Source organism: Triturus cristatus, chromosome 3_1, assembly GCF_964204655.1.
Source record: "Triturus cristatus chromosome 3_1, aTriCri1.1, whole genome shotgun sequence".
NCBI lineage: Eukaryota > Metazoa > Chordata > Amphibia > Caudata > Salamandridae > Triturus > Triturus cristatus.
This window is the reverse complement of record NC_140583.1, coordinates 536,731,411-536,752,889: the sequence shown is the minus strand read 5'-3', so window position 1 is coordinate 536,752,889 and position 21,479 is coordinate 536,731,411. Positions and strand designations below refer to the sequence as shown.

The window sequence follows — 21,479 nt, the reverse complement described above, 5'->3', positions numbered from 1 at the left end:
TCTTGGTGTATTTCTATTAACTCAAATATTTATTTATTTATTTATTTAATTAGATGGATTGATTTCTTCCCTATTTGGCTCTTCTTCTACGTCTTCCGTCCTGGTGCGGCCCGGTTTGGACTCCCGTTTTGGGAGACCCGTCTCGTTGAGTGTCGCCACTTTCCCGTTGTCCTATTTCGTGTCCCCCTCAGGTATGTTAGTCTCAGTCATCCTTTCTGGATATGTACTGTCTCTTCTTGTAATTTCTCCCTTTTGTCCTCTCCCTTTCTTCCTTTTCTTTCCCTTTTACTTGCTGACCAAGTTCATTTTTCCTTCATTTCCATTTCCTCCCTACTTTTCTACTCTGTCCTATTTTTCTATCCTCTTTTTATTTCTCTCATTTTTCGGCTTTTTAGTCCACGCATGTTTGATATTTTCTGTCTCTCCTGATTTTATGTTATTTGTAAATTCAATGTTGTTTCTTGGAATGTAAAAGGTTTTATTAATCCCATTAAGCGGCAGAGAGTTCTTTCCCATTTAGCCTCTTACAACCCGGATATTGTTCTTTTGCAAGAAACCCACCTCACTGAAATTGAATCTCTTAAATTAAAAAGGAATTGGGTAGGTACAGTCTTATTTTCACCTTCCAACAACAAAAAGAATGGAGTTGCCATCCTATGTCACAAAAAGCTAAAGTGCACTATTTTGTCACAAGAAAAGGACACCGATGGACGATGGATATTAGTTAAATTGCTACTTAACTCTATTCCTTTAACTGTTTTTAATGTTTATGGCCCTATGCAACCGGATTGTTCTTTTTGGCCTTTAATCACAAGAACATTTATTCAACATAAGGATGAATCATTTATTTTAGGTGGACATTGTAACCAGATTTTTGATTCATTCCTTGATCGTAAATCTGCAGTTCGCTTCATACCACACAAATCTCACAAACAATTTCTTGACACTATCTTGCAATCACATTTCATTGATTCTTGGCGACTTTTACACTCTGACACTTTGGACTACTCTTTTTTCTCTCCTCCTCATTCATCTTTTTCTCTTCTCGACTATATCTTTCTTTCTCAACCTTTATCTCAAAACTTATTGTCTTCTTCTATTGAACCCATTGTTATTTCGGACTATGCCCCTATTGTAACAGATCTTGATCTGCTTCCACCACGTCCCAAGCCCTCCTGTTGTCACTTTAATAGCGCACTTCTTGCCGATCCCAATTTCTCTTCCTCTTTTCGTTCTTTTGTTACGGAATTCTTTCTATTTAACTGTGACCCTAGTTCCCCTCCACATATTCTCTGGGACTCCTTCAAGGCCACTGCAAGAGGATTCATTATTGATTTTGTCTCTAGGAAAAAAAAGCAATATCTTCAAAAACGGAAAACCTCCCTGGCACATATCAAATCTTTGGAACACAAGTTTTATACCTCTCAGATAAATTTATGTCACCAGATCTCTTACGAGCAAAATTGGAATTCAATAAATTAACTACTGACAATGCATCTTCGATTCTTCTTCTTCGTAGTGCTCGTTATTATGGAGGCCGCAATAAGTCAGGAAAACTCTTAGCTAATTATCTTAAATCTCGTAAAGAACATACTCTTATCGAATCTATCTACTCTTCTGACAATGTTCTTCTCCATAAAGATAAGGAAATACTTGACCAATTTCAATTATTTTAACAACTCTACACCCCAGAATGCCCCCCTACTCCTTCTCTTATTCAGAATTATTTTGAGAAACTTCCTAAACCTCCAAACTCTCATCTTAACTTTCCGGATCTTGAAATTGACCTCTCATTACATGAACTTTCTATAGCTTTGACCTCTCTTACCAAAGGTAAAGCGCCCGGTCCTGATGGTTTTCCTGTTGAATTTTATTTGCACTTTTCAGATCTTTTATTGCCCAAACTGTTGACCCTTTTTCAATCATTTTATTAATCTGGTGAGGCGGAAGGTACTTTTCAGGATGCTACCATTTGTCTTATCCCAAAAGAGGGGCGTGACCATCAGCTATGTAAAAATTACCATCCGATCTCTTTAGTTAATGTGGATTATAAAATCTTTGCCAAATTACTTGCGATGCGCTTAGATCACTTTATGCCTAATCTCATTGGCAAAGAACAATGTGGTTTTGTTAAAGGTACTTACATCTGATAATTCTCGCTTATTTCTTAATGTCCTAAATAAAGCTTCCTCACTTTCAACCCCTCTTGCCGCAATTTCTGTTGATGCGGAAAAGGCTTTTGACAGGGTTGATTGGTCTTTTTTGTTTGCTTCATTACATTGGCATGGCTTAGGTCCCAAATTCATATCCCTTATCTCTCTGTTATACTCTGCTCCCAAGGCCTTGGTGCTTGTAAACGGTCAGCTCTCTTCACCTTTTACTCTTCGGAGGGGCGTTCGTCAAGGTTGTCCTCTATCCCCACTTCTTTTTGTCCTGGCTCTTGAACCATTTTTATCTTCCATTCGTAATAATACCTCTATTTCTGGTTTTCCTTATGGTAACAATCAATTGAAGCTTTCTGCCTATGCAGACGATATTCTATTGTTTATTTATGACCCAGAAACATCTGTTCCCCCCTTATTGTCTGAATTCAATTCCTTCTCTTTGGTATCAGGATACAAGATTAACTCAGATAAGACTGATATCCTTCCTCTCACCACAACCTGTCTTCCTCATCTTTTCTCCTCTAACGGTTTTGCTTGGAATAGCTCAAAGATTAAATATCTAGGTATTTGGTTCTCTAACTCTATTTCCTCTTCAGTTAATTTAAATATGTCCGCAGTTTACTCTAGAATTGAACAATTGCTCTCAGCCTGGAATCCTCTTTTTCTCTCCTGGTGGGGTCGATTGGACTCAATTAAGATGATAATAGCCCCTATTCTAATTTATACCCTCTTCATGTTACCTGTTAATATTCCTGCACTCTACTTTAAACGTATCGACTCTCTCCTTTCGCAATTTCTCTGGAAAAATAAAAAATCCAGAATCTCTCTTGCAACTCTTCGTAAACCCAACTCTAATGGTGGAGTTAACTTTCCGGATTTCCGTCTCTACCATAGGTCCTTTTCTTTACGACAAGCCTCGAGATGGATCTCAAGTCCTTCCCCTTTTACTCCTCTTTGGCTCCTCATTGAGCAATCATTACTATTGCCCTTTTCCTTCGCCGAAGTGGTACGCTTCTCTGCCAGGAATCCCTATTCCCTATTTCCCTTATTCAAACATACTTCTTCTCTTTTAAGATCTTTGGTTCTTCCTACTACCATTACACGTAGCTCCTTTTTAAATACCCCCATTTGGTATAATTCACTTATCCTTTTAAATAATAGACCCATCTTTTGGAAATCTTGGAGAGTGAGGGGCGTCATGTGGGTTAACCAATTCTATGATGGTGCATTACCTTGCTCCTTTCCCCAATTTAAACTTTTATTTCATTGTCCTCGGTCCTTTTTGCAGAAATTTACTACTCTCATGGCAATAATTCTTGACCGCTATTATTCTCTCCCTGCTTCAATACCTCCATCTACTCTTCCTAGAATTCTCACTACCCTCCCTAAAGCATCTTTTATCTATAAATTTTTCGCTTCTCCTAATCCGGACCGTACCAAAACTAAAGTGGAGCTTTCCTGGGAAGCCGATTTTGGTTGTACTTGGTCTGTTGCTCTTTGGGATAAACTTTGGTCCAGATCTTTAAAAATTTCTCGCTCTGCTTCTCTTACTCAATCCTTATTTTATCTGCATCATAGACTTTATCTCTCTCCTCTTTCCTGGTCTCGCTTCTTACCCTCTTCTGACTCTAAATGCTGGACTTGTGGTACTCCTAATGCTGACCTTCTACATATGTTCTTTTTGTGTCCTGTCGTTTCTACTTTTTGGGGGAAAGTCTGGATATGCCTTTCTCGCATCTTCACTCTTTCTACTCCTTTCTCAATCACTTTTGTCTTTTTGGGTAGTCTTTCTGATTCTTTAGATTGACCCGTACACTCACATGGTCTTTTCGATCTCACGCTTGCTCTTGCTTTCCAGCACATCTCATCTAACTGGAAATCTCTCACAAACATCTCCTTACAAGGCTGGTGGAACTCTTTATGTCATTTTCACAGACTTGATGTTTCCTTTGCCTCCGCTTGCAAACCTATACGTAATGTTGATCTTTTTTGGTTACCCCTCACCACATATCTCGATCAATTGGCTTTGAAGAAATCTATGCATATCAATTCAGAAAATTTTAAACCCCCTTGAACGACTTCAACTCTCTCCTTCTTGTTATTTCTTATAGGTTTATCCTGTTATATTTCTTTTTTATGCTGATCATTTTGTATCGCTCATTTATATAATTTGATCGTATGCTGTAATTATTTTATAGTTTATGGTGTGTAATGCTATTTCTTTATCCCTCCCCCCTCCTTTCCCTTCCTATCTCTCTCCTTCCCTTTATTTTTTAAATCCTCATAAAATGCTTTTTGTCTTTTTAACATTGATATTAGCATGGTTAATGTTTTATACTAGATTCATGTATGTTTCCTATGCACGCTAATATCTTTATTTGTTAACAAATTCTTCAATAAAGCTTTTCAAACATAAAAAAAAATAAGAAATAGTTGAACTACCCCACAAAAGTGAGGTGCGTAAGAGCCCATGTGCTCCAAGTCTGCTGTCTGGTCACGCCAACATGAACCTAACGAATCCAGCAGCTGCTCTCATGCTGTTTTCAGCATGAAAGAAGCATCAGGATTGGATGGAGCATACAAACTCAGCACTCCTTTTGCGACTGGAAGCCTGTGGCTGCAATCCCCAGCTGTTATGCAGTTTCTGGACTGGTGTGGGCAGAAGTTGCATGTCGGGCTGGCCGTCACAAAACAGTCGGCCAAACTGACATGCACAACCCGCACTGTTCTTGTCATTCTTGCTGCTGTCAATCAGCAGAAATCACCGGGCAGGGCCCTGCCCCCCACACTCGCCGATAGCAAGCACATCGTAGGCAACAAGAGTGATACCATTTTAATAATGTATTTGTTGTTGGTTTACAGCTGCACTCGCAGCAGACGAGACAACGCTCCTCCACCCTAAAGGAGAAACCGCCACTGCAGGGTATCTTAGGAAGAATCATCCGCTGCATGTTTATTTATTATCATTTGTTAACAAACAAAAATACAATAGTTTTTATCACTATCTTCACAAAACAAACACTACAGTGAAAAGCTTGCAATATAGTGGCCTGGTGACCATAGCAGTTCCACCACAACTTTGGGCAACACACTTAGAGCAGAGTTGCCCCAACTAAAAGATAAAAGGACTTTACAAAATTTGAACAACACAGAAAACAATGCAAGGATAGGTAGTAAAAGCAGAGATGCAGCTGTTTACCTGACACAGTGGATAAGGCTCGCTCAGCTGTCTGTCTCATAGTTTCTCCCTTCTCCCAATGTATCTGTGGTAGAAGCCAACTGTCCTGACTGCCAAGTCTCTCCTTGACCAACAAGATCAGGTTGGTGTCCAGCTTCCGATTTAAAGACGTTTTGTCATTCTTTGCATCTGCTTCTGTGAAATACATGATGAAACTTACATTTGTAAGATGTATTTCTACCATGATCATTCTTTTTGTCATAATGCCCTTGCTGGTTCAAAAGTGATGCATGCTTTTTGAAAATCAATACCCTATTTAAAATACGTGACAGACACAAGCATGCTGGTTTCTAACATTTATGTTGTAACATACTGTATGTCCTGTATTTTTTTAATCAGGTGACCATATTCAGCTCTACCCCCATTGTCCATCTCTTGCCCTTAATACGGTGAGAAACAAGGTGAATAATAAGACACTTTTAGGATGAGTAAAATTTATACTAGCCATAATAGAGCTCGTAAATCTTAAATTATGAAAACACAAATGCATTGAATCTAAAAAAGCCACTTGAAAACTGAATCATTCTAACGTACAGCAGGTCGAGGTGTACATTGGCATACAAGGTATGTAAATGATGTATATAGATGTAAGTTCTTTAGTAAAAAAAAAATGGAGAAATTAAAGAAAAACTGGTGGGATACAGCTATCCTGGACCTATGCTTGATAGCCCTATTAGAGGCCCTTCAAATAGAGCAGAACTGTGTTCTGCTTAGTAGGGGAAAAACAGAGATTTCGTATCAGGTCAACACGTCTGGAAAGTTGGTAGGGCTAGGGTAAAAAACGGTCACATGTAGGGGATACCAAGACTTGCGACTGCCATGCAACAAAACCCATCCCCCATCAAAAGCAACTGTTTTTCAGGAAACCATAAACTACCCTTATGGTCAGTTGTTGTCTTCTATAAGGTAGGCGGATTGGAGCTAAGAGCAATCCCGTTTTGAATGAATGGCACTCACCAGGTTTACAATCATAACTTCAAGCAAACCATTTATTACACCAACAAATTAAACAGGGTAGCTCCCAAATATCAAACTTTCTTTCATCGTACCATGCACAAATCAATATATCCAGGTGTTTTTTTGGACAGCATATTCTCTTTTTAGAGGTAATACAGACTCCTGCCAAACCAATGCCTTAGTATCCTCTTCCTCACCGTCCCTTCTGCACTTATTATATGCCACAGGTTTTTTTCCCTTGCACTCCCAACCACATTCCCTTCAATCCCTTACCCTCTTCTAGCTCTCTCCCTGCCAGTCATTTCGGTTTCCATTCTTGCCTACCCTTTCTGATCATTCCCATTCTTCAGTCATCTGTTTTGTCCCAGGTTCATATCCCTTTTTGTTTTGGTTCTAGCCGCTTCTTCTCTTCACTTTATTCCTGCAATGCTGCTCGTTTCTTCCTGTATTACTGCTCGTCCACCCTAAAATATTGGTCTTTGCACACATTTAAAATTATATATATATTTAGTCATGTGATCAAGGCTCATCCGAGCCGAAACGCGTCAGGACCGAGCAGGCAATAAACTTACTTTTGGCACTATATAGTGGTCCGTTTTCGTCCATGCTTGCAAGCTGAGGAGTGACGGAGTGCTGTGAATATATTTTTATATATATACATGTCCTTCCCCTGCCATTAGTTGTTTTTTTAGCTAAACGGTGGCAAGTGAGCTCAACGAAACCACTAGATGATGTAGATAAGCATTACAAATGAATAGATAAATAAATCAAGTGTACAGGTTAAAAGAAACCTTGAGTAGTTGTCACCAGACCTAGGATTGAAGACAGGACTGACTTTCAGCTAGTTCAGTTCACGAACATGGTATTCGAGGAATTGGAATTGCATCAGCAACACATTGTTTAAGAAAAACTGAAGTGATTGCTGAAGTCAGTCAAAACAAACTGGTGTAAAGCGGGAAAACAATTAAGAAATTTACAAATACCTGTAACTCGGGGAGCTAGACTAAATTGTCTCATTTTCTGCTCCCACTTGTCTTCAAGATCTTGAGTCATCACTATGTCCTTCCCTCCATCATCAGCAACATCATCATCTGAGTCATAATCATCGGACATCTTTCTTCTTAGTCTTTCCTCATCCTCCATAAGGCGGATTTCATGATCTGAATAAAGACTTTTCTCTACCTCCATCTACGTGAAATACCAAGAAGTTAGAAACATTCAACACTTTGTGCTCTCATATTTTACATTGTGACTATAATTGTAATATAGATTTCTACACATTTAGCACCATGCAATGTGACAAAACAACGCAAAATAAACACGGATGTAAACATAAATTCTCCAAAAATCATCTACTGTAGAAACAACTTGCTTATGTTCATCCTTTCCTGAATAAACAAGAGCTCCGAAAAGTTTAATTCTAGAAAAAAAAAATCCATTATTTGATCAATCATTGACGATTCTCTGCAATTGGTCCCTGTCTAAAGATCAAATATTTGTACAAACATCCCATTCAGATATCCTTGTTGTAGAGACACTTGAATGTTTTTCTTATTGGACAATGGTGTCTTTTAATTGCATCGATTTTGGAATAGGGTAAAATGTATTAACACATGTGTGTTCTTTTAACTTGATAAGCACAAAGGGATTTGACTGCTCTCACAGAGTGTATGCTTTGGCAGAGATAATAATACCACTGGATATTACTCATGTAACAGTCGATATGATTTCATGTTTCTAAAATAAGACAGATTGCCTTAAGGTCACTACGAGGCACTTGTGGATTCAGTTCAAAGCTAGAACTTGAATCGTAGGTTAATGTAGTTGAGTATAATCAATCACACTCATCACTCTGCCCAACCAGCCAGGTCTCCTTTTATAAAGTGGAGTTTGTTGGCTTTGCTCTCAACGTGGGGCTAATAGCATTTCAGGACTCAGGGCCCAAAGCACCAAATAATCTGCTCCACTGTTTTTGAAGGTTTGGTGCTGAATAAGATGCGAGACGGCCATTGTTATATTTCTAGCTAGAGTGTACTAAAGAGCTAGCTTTTACAATTAGTATGAACCAATCTTCTAGTGTGCTGAATTGTACTGAATGTTCTCCTCCAATCTTACAGAAGTCAGTAAAGTACATTCTAGATTAGTACGTGGTGGCTTAATTTATGAAGGTTTAGATGTAGCTCTATTGCCTTCTTTTGTGAAAGGCTTAGTCTACTATGCCAAGACTACACCATGTTATCTGCACAAAAATGTTTCTGGAGGAGGCGCTAAAACCAATTGTAGGAGGCTGACTTAGCATATGAAGCACCTTGCCCTAATCCAGACAACCCTTATGGTGGTCTTATATAACCATAGAAAGCTCTAAAAGTGGTAGCTGTGTGGAGCAGTCTTCAGGCTTAGTCCAGGAGGAGTGTTAAGCAGCTTGTTTTACCAGATCTAATCATATAGTGTAGATTCAATGAAAAAGAATCACACAGTGTATCAATAAAACTATGTATATTTATTATACAACACTCACTAACACATCGGTATATCTCCTACTCAGCGGTATCAACACAAATATACACAATACTTCAATTGGAAACAGGTAAGTAAGCACAATACACAGTGGTCTCCAGGGTGGCCAAACCATTTACTAAGAAAGTGGAATGCGAACTGCAACCGAAGTCGGGACTTGGACCAGGAGATTCAGAAAAGCTGAGTACACCAGGAACCACCCAAGGTAAGTACCCAAGAACCCCTCGGAGGCTTTGTGGAGAGTGGAAACACAGCCGCATACTCAATATAAGTCAACGAGAAAGTCACAGTTTTAAAGAAGAACTCTTCCCAGTGTACCCTGAAGAAGCCCTGAGGAAGACAGAAGGTTGGAGAATCACCACACCCGTGGATACCCCAGGAACCAGGATACCTACACCAGGGAAATTGGGTGCATGGGTGTGAAGTGATGTCCGAAACCGCTGTAGACCACAATGAAGGACTTCAGAAAAAATGCCACAGGCGAAGACTGTGCCAGAGTCTGTTGGAATCCAAGGGTGGAATCTTGAAGAGAAGAACCTGCAAGCAGAGGGGACAGAGACTATGCCACTCGGAGGTGACCAGGAGGCACGGAAGAGCAATGACCACCGATGACGGAAGATGCAAGAGTGATGACGGTGACCTTGTCGCTGCAGCTGTGAGGACCATTTGCCGCAGAGGAAGACCAGGAGCCGCTTACGAGCTGTCCCATGTCGGAAGTCGAGAGCAGGGGGTCGGTGTCAACAGATGTGGAAAAAGATGAAGGCGCAACGTTGGGACCAGCAAAGTCCGAGGGACTCACTGAGTGCAGGAAGGTCAGAGCAGGCCCGAACAAGCAGGGAAGCCCACTGAAGCAAGAAAAGACTCAAGAGGACCCGCAGGCCAAAGGCACAAAAAGGAAGGCCTACGGTGCAGAGGATGCGGTGAAGACGAAGATCTTGGCAGGAAGAGATGCTGGAGCTTCTTGTAGACCAAAAATCTTTGGAGTGCTGAGCCAAAAAGCCTTGGCAATGACAAATTGACACGGTGCACAGGGGTTTTGTTCCCATCAGTTCCAACAAGGGATACTGGCTTCAAAATTGGAGAGAGGACAGGTCAGGCCTCTAGGGAGTTGCAGTACCACCACCTGTGTTGCTGGGCCTTTTGAAGTCAGTGGGATGTCAGGAGCAGCATACCGGTCAACTTCGTTATGGTGCCCGCAGATGCAGAGGAGTGACTCCTTCACTCCAAGGAAGATTATTCGGGTGGCCTTGATGCCCAGAGGGATCCTGGCTGTAGCACAATCACAGGCGAAGAAAACTTGCAGAACAGCAAGACTAGGAGTGACATGGTTTCAGGCTTGAGTCTTGTCCAACAATGAATCTGACAACCCACCCACAGGTAAGCCCTCTTATATACTAAGAAATGAGTTAGAACGACTCAGGGGTCCCTTCCAGGGGAGGGGCTGGACAGAGGGGAGGACGCTCCCTTGCCCTTTGTCCAGTTTTGCAGCAGAGCAGGAGCCAAGGTCTCCCTGAACTGGCTCAAACTGGCGTATGCAAGGAGGGCACCAAATGTGCCCTTCAAAGCAATCTCGTGTCACTGGCAAGTTCTCCCACCGGTGCACAATACACTAAGTCCTGTTTGGGAGGTGGTCACACCTTCCTGTGGCAGGAAACCTATTGTTCTACTTTCCTCTGCTCGAGCTAAGCTCAGCAGGAGGAGGGCAAAGACATGTTTGGGATCGGCAGCAGCACTAATTTCCTGGCAGCCACTGGAAGGCTGTTACCGGGAGTACTGGGGGCTTACCGGAGGATCCCACCCATTGCATAGAATCATACCTCCAACACTGGTTACAGTGTTGGGGTATGATTCTAACATATTCCACCACTATATAGTTTGCCATCCCACAATGATGCCTGGCCACTATAGGTATCAAAATGGCTGACTGCATTTACAAAGACTGGATAATCGACTTCAGGGTTTGCAGGGGGTGTCCTGCTCATGCAGGGCACCCTCATACTTACAACCCAGCACACTGCCTTCAGGATTGAAAGGCCTGCCTTAGGGGTGACATATGTTTTAAGTGTAGTGATCTCAGATATTAGGAAACAGATCTGTCGCAAGGGAGGCATGTATTATGCCATGGGTGGCATAATACATGCTGCTGCCCATGGGAGACCCCTGGTGCACCTATGTTCTGGGTACCTTAGTAGCATATACTAGGGACTTACATGGGGTACACCAGTAGCCAATTTTGGAGGTACCAAAGTACTTACCATTACAAATTTAGGGAGGAGCCACAGTGGCTGGGGTCCTGATTAACAGGATCCCAGCCAGACTAGTCAAAATAACACTGTCACCAGTTACAAAGTGGGGGTAACCATGCCAGAAGGATCCTTCCATCCTACACCATTGACCTCTTTACCTATAACAACGGCTTTAAAAAAAGAGTTTGAAAGTTGATATCCGATTTGGAATTTCTGGTGGTATAATTATTGTAAATGGGACCTTATGAATATGGAGTCAGGTATATACGTGGTAATTAGTGTAGTGAAGAGACCCGTTTCCTGAACACTTTTGGGACATAACATGCATGTAGTGCTATGTCAGTAAAGAATAGGCATATATATCAACCACCAAATTATATCACATAAGTGGTGGTAGGTAGCGAAACATACCCTGATTAAAACAGTTCTAACAGCATCAGCTGTTACATCAACGACGCTGACTACAGGGACCACAGTTCTTTGGGGTAACACGCAGGTAGGTCAGCAGTGTGCGACCATTTTGATGTAACTATTTAGTGGCTCTCTGAGCCGGGGAGTCGACGGACTCAGGTTACGCACATGCGTTGCTACGAGAGGTACTAGACCTGATAATGATTTTAGCAGCTTACATTGCAACCCTACACTCTTTCCTACTCCCTGCTGACGAGAGGCAACTACCTCGAAACACGTGTCCAGGGATGGCTAACGCTATTCACACTTGCACTCACGACACGAGCATAGGTGTATCCGCCGACGCTGACTACAGGGACCACAGTTCTTTGGGGTAACACGCAGGTAGGTCAGCAGTGTGCGACCATTTTGATGTAACTATTTAGTGGCTCTCTGAGCCGGGGAGTCGACGGACTCAGGTTACGCACCTGCGTTGCTACGAGAGGTACTAGACCTGATAATGATTTTAGCAGCTTACATTGCAACCCTACACCCTTTCCTACTCCCTGCTGACAAGAGGCAACTACCTCGAAACACGTGTCCAGGGATGGCTAACGCTATTCACACTTGCACTCACGACACGAGCATAGGTGTATCCGCCGACGCGGACTACAGGGACCACAGTTCTTTGGGGTAACACGCAGGTAGGTCAGCAGTGTGCGACCATTTTGATGTAACTATTTAGTGGCTCTCTGAGCCGGGGAGTCGACGGACTCAGGTTACGCACCTGTGTTGCTACGAGAGGTACTAGACCTGATAATGATTTTAGCAGCTTACATTGCAACCCTACACTCTTTCCTACTCCCTGCTGACGAGAGGCAACTACCTCGAAACACGTGTCCAGGGATGGCTAACGCTATTCACACTTGCACTCACGACACGAGCATAGGTGTATACGCCGACGCTGACTACAGGGACCACAGTTCTTTGGGGTAACACGCAGGTAGGTCAGCAGTGTGCGACCATTTTGATGTAACTATTTAGTGGCTCTCTGAGCCGGGGAGTCGACGGACTCAGGTTACGCACCTGCGTTGCTACGAGAGGTACTAGACCTGATAATGATTTTAGCAGCTTACATTGCAACCCTACACTCTTTCCTACTCCCTGCTGACGAGAGGCAACTACCTCGAAACACGTGTCCAGGGATGGCTAACGCTATTCACACTTGCACTCACGACACGAGCATAGGTGTATCCGCCGACGCTGACTACAGGGACCACAGTTCTTTGGGGTAACACGCAGGTAGGTCAGCAGTGTGCGACCATTTTGATGTAACTATTTAGTGGCTCTCTGAGCCGGGGAGTCGACGGACTCAGGTTACGCACATGCGTTGCTACGAGAGGTACTAGACCTGATAATGATTTTAGCAGCTTACATTGCAACCCTACACTCTTTCCTACTCCCTGCTGACGAGAGGCAACTACCTCGAAACACGTGTCCAGGGATGGCTAACGCTATTCACACTTGCACTCACGACACGAGCATAGGTGTATCCGCCGACGCTGACTACAGGGACCACAGTTCTTTGGGGTAACACGCAGGTAGGTCAGCAGTGTGCGACCATTTTGATGTAACTATTTAGTGGCTCTCTGAGCCGGGGAGTCGACGGACTCAGGTTACGCACCTGCGTTGCTACGAGAGGTACTAGACCTGATAATGATTTTAGCAGCTTACATTGCAACCCTACACTCTTTCCTACTCCCTGCTGACGAGAGGCAACTACCTCGAAACACGTGTCCAGGGATGGCTAACGCTATTCACACTTGCACTCACGACACGAGCATAGGTGTATCCGCCGACGCTGACTACAGGGACCACAGTTCTTTGGGGTAACACGCAGGTAGGTCAGCAGTGTGCGACCATTTTGATGTAACTATTTAGTGGCTCTCTGAGCCGGGGAGTCGACGGACTCAGGTTACGCACATGCGTTGCTACGAGAGGTACTAGACCTGATAATGATTTTAGCAGCTTACATTGCAACCCTACACTCTTTCCTACTCCCTGCTGACGAGAGGCAACTACCTCGAAACACGTGTCCAGGGATGGCTAACGCTATTCACACTTGCACTCACGACACGAGCATAGGTGTATCCGCCGACGCTGACTACAGGGACCACAGTTCTTTGGGGTAACACGCAGGTAGGTCAGCAGTGTGCGACCATTTTGATGTAACTATTTAGTGGCTCTCTGAGCCGGGGAGTCGACGGACTCAGGTTACGCACCTGCGTTGCTACGAGAGGTACTAGACCTGATAATGATTTTAGCAGCTTACATTGCAACCCTACACTCTTTCCTACTCCCTGCTGACGAGAGGCAACTACCTCGAAACACGTGTCCAGAGATGGCTAACCCTATTCACACTTGCACTCACGACACGGGCATAGGTGTATCCGCCGACGCGGACTACAGGGACCACAGTTCTTTGGGGTAACACGCAGGTAGGTCAGCAGTGTGCGACCATTCTGATGTAACTATTTAGTGGCTCTCTGAGCCGGGGAGTCGACGGACTCAGGTTACGCACCTGCGTTGCTACGAGAGGTACTAGACCTGATAATGATTTTAGCAGCTTACATTGCAACCCTACACTCTTTCCTACTCCCTGCTGACGAGAGGCAACTACCTCGAAACACGTGTCCAGGGATGGCTAACGCTATTCACACTTGCACTCACGACACGAGCATAGGTGTATCCGCCGACGCGGACTACAGGGACCACAGTTCTTTGGGGTAACACGCAGGTAGGTCAGCAGTGTGCGACCATTTTGATGTAAACATCAGCGAGCCCACGCAATGAAAGCCTGTGATGGATGTTTGTCACTGTCTTCCAGATGCTCCGGAGGGTGGTGACAGAATGAGTGAGCCTTAAAATATGGTTGCTCATGCTTGTGAGTAGTCATCAGCAGCTCCGTGATGTGCAATTAGATGACAGAAATTGAAGCATTCATTTTTTTCATAAGAAATACAAGTGGGGTATATGTATGCATCAACCTTTTAAGTCTAATGGCTAAAGGCAAGTTGGCTTTTTGGGCATGTTCCACCTTTTTATCTACTCTCCATTGTCTCTTGTCAACTTCTTTCTCCAGTCACATAGCTCAGCTCTAAGCCTTTGAATGTTACACTAGTAAGCCAACTCCTATTGTAAAATGCTGCATCAATTTTGTAAGGAAATGTGCTTGAGTGGAAAATACTTTGGGTCACTGCCTTTTTTTCTACAAATAAGTGGTGGGCCCACCAGAACTAGAAACTACAGATGCTTTACTGTCAAGCATCCCTTTCATCTTTTTATCCTCAATCTTGTACCCTCTGCTGCCACTCATGAAACCAGATCAAATGCTTGCACACAGGATTAGGCGGTATTAGTTCCAAGGTTAGTTCACAATTGCTTTTCCTTCCTGACGCTCTCCCCAGAGCACTCCATTTTCCCAGTTAAATGTGAAATTCTGGGACATACATTCTCGTTTCATGAATTATAAAATCAGGATCACAATCCGCAAAATGCAACAAAAACATTGAGAGTTCTGCATCCAGTGTTCTCATCATGTCATTAAAAACTTCCTGCCCTAGTCATCTGTGTACACTTCTTTTAGCCATCATCCCTCTCTTATTTATCACACGTTTGCTGTCCTCTTCTGTAGCAGGTTTTCTGTCCCATCTGTAAATCATCACATCTCCTACGGCCACTCCCTCTCAAATCGCTTAACCAGTCCCCTTGTCTCGTCTATCGTGAAATGCCTCCTATACATTTTCCTGTCACATGTACATTGCCCCTCCTATTAGCTACCACACGTATCTAGCACATCTGTCATCTGTCCCATTTCATCTCCTGCTGTCACACACTACCACTCCTGTCACTTATTCACCTATACCCTAGCTGATCACCCGCTCCCACCAGTGACCCATCCCCAGATTGCCCCTCTGCTTAGGTCTTCCGTTCACAGCCCTCCCCTGACCTGTCTGAATCTCCACACCTGCAACAACTATTCCCGCCTCATGCTGCTGTCACCCAATTTCTGTCATTACATCCCAACTATGCTCCATCACCAGTCTCCTCTGCACTCAGTTCATGGTCATCCATTATTCAAGATATCTATACCTCGTCAGTTATTCAGTCACACCTTCTGACAGCATCATCCTTGCCACCCTCACCTCCCTCAGTTTATTTTCTGTTAACAACTTCCTCTCCTATACTCTATTTTAAAATATAGCTCAGTAAGTTAAACCTCATTGCTGACATCTAGTAATCCACAAGTCAAATCCAACTCAGTCTTCTAAACATCCAACATTTCGAATTATGAACCATTAAAGTCAGTAAAAGTTAATCATAAGATCTGTTACTCACGGTGTGTAGAAGTGGCAGAAGTGCAGTTGGGTTCTGCTAGCCACCTTTTGTCACCTGAACTATCCAGTTATATCGGCGTCTAATCTTATCTCTTTAATATCACGCATCATATTTGTCACTTACACCCTGTCAAAACACTTCCTCTCCCCACCGGCCAACCATGGTCTATCTTACCACATAAATTTAGGTTTCCTTCAGTGAGTGCAGCTACTACTTAGCATAAAAATATGAACGCATGTCTAACACTTTCTCCTTCAGTACAGTGCTCAGTGCAAGGGACACTGTACCCGTACTCTTCACAAAAGTCAATAAGTGACAAATGTTGCTATGACCCTAACAAGTCTGCTCCTATTCTGGAGGCTCTCCAACTTGTACCACAACTAGGTGACATTTTAAAATTAGGCGGATTGACGGTGAGCTGTCTTATTCTACAGAGTGGGGCAGGGACAGGCAAAATAGCCTAGGGAGCAAGGTTTTGCAGGGGAGAGGGTGCTACAGTTTGAGATGGGAAATCAGGGAAGGCATGCAGTGGCATTCTAGGTGGAACCTGATGCTGGAATGTGGAATCTTGGATGGAATGTGATTCAACAAGTGGCAGTTTGCCCAGGCTTTCCGTCCTGAGAAGCAGTTAGCTTTCTGTATACTGAATAAACTTGCATACCTCTACAATGCTGGGTATTGCATTTTGTGAAGCGAGAGATTTAACACCGGCGACGAGCAGGCTACGCGAGAGAAGCCTGGAGCTCTGTGGTGAGGAAGCTAATTTGTCATAGATCTGGAGGAGTTGTGCAGCGAGACAGAGGAGTTATGCAGCGGCCACGTGAGTACTTCATGTCAAATACATGTTTTACAACTGAGTTCAGGTGAGAGCCAAAGTGCGAGAGAAATTAAGAGAGCTTGAGGAGTCAGAGGCAGGCTCGAAGGTCTGCACATGTTGTCTCGCCTGTAGAGCCAGCATACCAGTCGTACCTGCAAGGATGTGCACATACCCACCTGAAGCATTGAGACATCTTGGTGCCCGTTTTGGGTGTTGCAGTACTGGCGACAAATTGAGCCCTGCAGTCTAGTCGTGGTGTACGAGAAATTGGAAAGTAGCCATATTTAATCAGTCTGGTGTGGGTTATACATACAATGATCCGCACACTACAAACATTAATAACAACAAATTGCAAGCAATTTATAACACCCTGATGCGGATTATACATACAGTGATTCTCATAATGCGATTGTCATACTTACAAATTGTGAGAAGTTCTAATGGTAATTCACACATCAGCTAGTTTCCATGATGGGTAAAAACATTTTTGTGTAAACAGCTTGTAGGTAATCAGTGATTTGCGGACTGTTCTTTGCACATTAACTGGTTATTCACACGTCTGTATATCTATGTGTGGGTACACCATGTCAATAACACCCAATAACTGAAAACAATACATTTGCTATTTATTTGATCCCAATTTCATGATGGATGCTATTACAGAACCTTCATCATTTCTTCCTAATCCAGGTGAACCAACTGCTGATTGGGTCAATTCAAAGATAATTGAGACGTACTTAGAATTGGAGGAGAGGTTTACAGTGATAAAAGAAAGTTTTCCATTCTAAAACATTGTGTAGTTCATGAAGGATGGGGGTTTTTATCTCGTTTACTACCATTAGACATAGATGATGAGGAGGAGCTAGATGTGTATGAAACTGAAATTAAACAACTTGACTTTTCTAATTTAAAAAAAGGTAAATTAAGCGGTAGCCAGGAACCAATTTCCTGGAAGAGGACAAATGCATCAACAGACTCTTTTGCAAGGGACTTGTGAATACTGGCGTCTAAATGTAACTATGGTCCTTTATAGGACCAAATGATAAGGGACCAAATGCTATGTAGAACGTGTGATGCTAAATTACAAGAACAACTTTCATTAGAGGAGGATTTACCACTTGCGAAAGCAATGGTTATTCCTCACCAATTTGAAGAAGTGAGATTGGGCATGCAAGAGCTGGCTCACAAGGTCACAGAAGTAGTACAGGGAATAAGGAAACTTGTGGGAGTAAAAAACGTAAAACATGCTGATACCAAGACTAAGGCACATGGCTGTGGTAGGATTTTATCTGAAAAGACGAAGTATGTATGTTTTAAGTGTAGTCTCCAGGTCCTTTATCAAATGACAAGTCATAACCAGCTAATGGTCAGATTTGTAGATATTGTAAAACTAAAGGCCATTACGCTAGGATGTGCAAAACTAGAAATTGGGAGAATGTGAATGAAGATGAAACTAAACCAAATTTAAGTCATATAACAGAAGTTGAGCAACATGGGTATGACATGCCTAATGAGTTTATATTAGGTGTGTATGAAATTGATGTGAATAAAAAGAAGATGCACCATTTTGTATGGCACAATTTGCATGTACAATTGTAAAGGTAATGGCTGATTCAGGGGCAAAACACACAGTGATTAAGGATGATTTTTTGCACTAATTTCCTGATTTAAACAACTCTTGCCATCTAACATTAAATTGATGGGGAATGGGAACAAATCCATTGATGTGACTGGATACTTTACATCTCATTGGGTTATAAGGGTAAGACAATTGACAAAGATATTTGTAGCTTAAGAAGGATCATGTCTGTAAGGATGGCCACAACACAGAGCTCTCATGATAACTCTCAATCCCAACCATACGGATCAGGTTTTGGGATGTAGTGATTTGATTTTACAAGTGAATGAGGATAATGCTATGATACAGTAGAATTTTTTCCCAAGGTATTCTCATCTAAATTGGGCTTATTAAAAAAATATTTACTCACAAAATCATTTTATAATATAATGCAGTGGCCAAGGTTCACAAAGTTAGGAACATACCTATATCTATGCGAAAGGCACTAAAGGAAGAATTGGAGAATCTGTGTAAGCAGGACATAGAAGAGATAGAATCTTCTGATTGGCCGCACCTGTGGCTGTTGTACATAAACAAAATGGCAAGATCAGAATATGTGTCTACTTGAGAGATCTAAATTATTCTGCATGGGTAGATTGCATTCATTATCCAATTCAGGTGAAATGTTTTCCCTAATAACAAGGTGCCACGGTGTTCACTACTTTAGATCTCTTAAGTGCATATCACCAAGTAGCATTGCATAATGACAGCAAACACTAAGTTATGTCAATTTGCTTAGTGCAGCTTCTCACCCACAAGGGTATCCAGGTGCTTCCTTCATTACACCAGAAGGAGATATTAGGCACAAAAGAATGCCATTTTGGCTAATTTCCTCATCAGCAATGTTTCATAGGTTAATGCTCAGATTTTTCAAGGACTAGCATAACATTATATTTTCAGGATAATATATTACAGTTTGGAAAGACAAAAAAGGAACATGCTGAGACCTTGTTTAAAGTGTAACAATTTTACAAGAGAATAGGCTTACCTTAACAATAGATAAGTGTAAATTTGAAATGGATTCTGTTGAATATTTGGGACACAATATTGGTAAACAAGACATATCTCCCAAAAAGTTTGGTCAAAGCCATTGAGTATGTCCTTAACCCAAAAGATAAAGACCAACTCGGATCGATTTTAGGTCAAGCAGAATATTATTCTAAATACATTTCTTTATTTTCTGACAAAACTAAACATTTGAGAGAGTTAATTAAAAAGGATCCAGGAATGTTTTAGCAAATTGTTTATCGAGACTTCCAGTTTCAGTTGAGGATAATGATGATACCCCGGTACAAGATTTGAAAATGGGCAAGACAGTGTCTACGTGTGAGGTGTGAGGGGGTTGTAGCCTGGAATCATAATGGTGGGAGGAATGTGAATCTGATGTAGAAACTCAACAGTTTTGACGTACGTTACGACAAAGTGGCCAAAGTGGCCAAAAAAGAGTTTATTGGATGAGAATTTGTTATCCTACTTTAACAGTGCAGATGAGCTTTATAAACAAGACGGTTTGTTGTTAAGGGGTGTACAATTACCTGACAGTTTGAGGCAAATCATAATTGATATAGCTGATGAAGGAGATCCTGGGATGAGAAGTATGAAAAGAAACATTCGAGTGGTGGACCTTTGGTGGCCTATGGTGCATAGTCAGTAGAAGATAAAGTGAAATCTGTATAGAGTGCCACCAGTGATAAATAACAGAAAGCAATTGACTATCACAAGGAACCCAAGTCTAGACCTAGTAGAGTGCGGGAAAGAGTATTGATGTTGCTGTTCCAATGTGCTTATACAATACTCAAGTGTTTTGTATTGTTTTGATGGATCAAATGTCACAATTGGCAGAGATAGAATTGCTAAGTCAGGTTACATCAAGAAAAGTGATTCAATTTATGAATTATGTTTTTGAAAGAGAAGGCCTTCTCCAAAGTTGTGTGATATATAATAGTGTATACCCAACATCTAAAGAAATTGTGTAGTTTTTATCTAGCCATGGAATTGAACACACATGCACGTCCGTAGATTATCCACAGAGCAATGGTATTGTGAAGAGATGGAGAAGTGCTTTAAAAGAAGGATTGCAACTTGCAGTAGAGAATGGGAAAGACTGTTATCAAATGATTAAGGAATTATTGTGGAGTTTTCACACTACATCCAGGAAGGCAGAAGACAAATTACCTTTTGAAAAGATGAGAAGTAGGGAAGCTACATGCAACTGAAAACAGATGTGTATGTGGGATGTAAGAAAAAAGGGTGAGTAATGGTCTTAACATTGGTGGAGTTGTCCAACGGTAAAGCTAAGATAACTGGTTTAAGTCCTTATTTAGAAAGTCAGAGGTGGTCAGCAACTCTACATGTGTGAGACTGGGTACGTGTGAAAAAAATGGAGACACGTTAAGGTTGGAGAATACAAGTTTTTTGACCCTTTGAAGATAATTAGAGAGTAAACAGGTAGTTGAGTTAATGGATGCCAAAGGAACAGACGTGTCTATTGTCACACAAAGGTATGGATGTAAACCAATCTTCAAATCAACCGAGACACTCCCATTAGGTGTAAAGATTACCATATGTATTAAATACAAATGAGGGGCTGATTGCGTTGTCGGTCAGAAAGCATTCCGACCGACTGTTTCGGAATGGTTTCCGACCGACTCTAGATCGGGGAGTCCGACCGACCGATTATGATGTTTCGGAACACCATTCGGTCGGACTACCATGGCCTTCAATTGGAGCCGGTGTCCTGACCGACTACACAGGCTCTCATTGAAAAAAGGGGAGAGCGCGGAAAACCTTGCACCCTGTGACAGGCACCCATGGTGCCTGCCACACTATGCATGGTTGGAAAGAGGAGACTCATGGGTACCCCCACTGGCCCCAACCGGAGGCCTCCAGGTGAAGTCGAACTACTGCTACTGGCCCCCAAAGTCGGATTCCGACAGCCAATCTGTGTCAGACTGACCGATTTGGAAAGGCTGTCCAAATTAGTCATCCTAATCGCTTGGTTGGAAATGCGGCCCGTAGAGATGTAAGAGTTGGCTCCGACCGACTGTGTGTCTCCGAATGCCATTCAGACGCGAGTCGGTACAGAGTCGGACAGTCCGAAGGGTTTTCGACCATCGTCATCGGTCGGTTTGAA

The 21,479-nt window shown here is 42.4% G+C and overlaps 1 protein-coding gene across 1 annotated transcript in view; it reads right to left on the bottom strand.

Annotated features, from left to right (window-relative positions):
* MRPL46 (mitochondrial ribosomal protein L46) overlaps positions 1 to 21,479 on the bottom strand; it is an 85,812-nt gene that overhangs the window by 42,128 nt on the left and 22,205 nt on the right. The window contains exons 2-3 of the mRNA XM_085644468.1: positions 7,344 to 7,548; positions 5,365 to 5,538 (exon numbers count right to left, since the gene is read on the bottom strand). Coding sequence (XP_085500594.1) covers positions 5,365 to 5,538; positions 7,344 to 7,548 — 379 coding nt within the window. The remainder of the gene's footprint in view (positions 1 to 5,364; positions 5,539 to 7,343; positions 7,549 to 21,479) is intronic.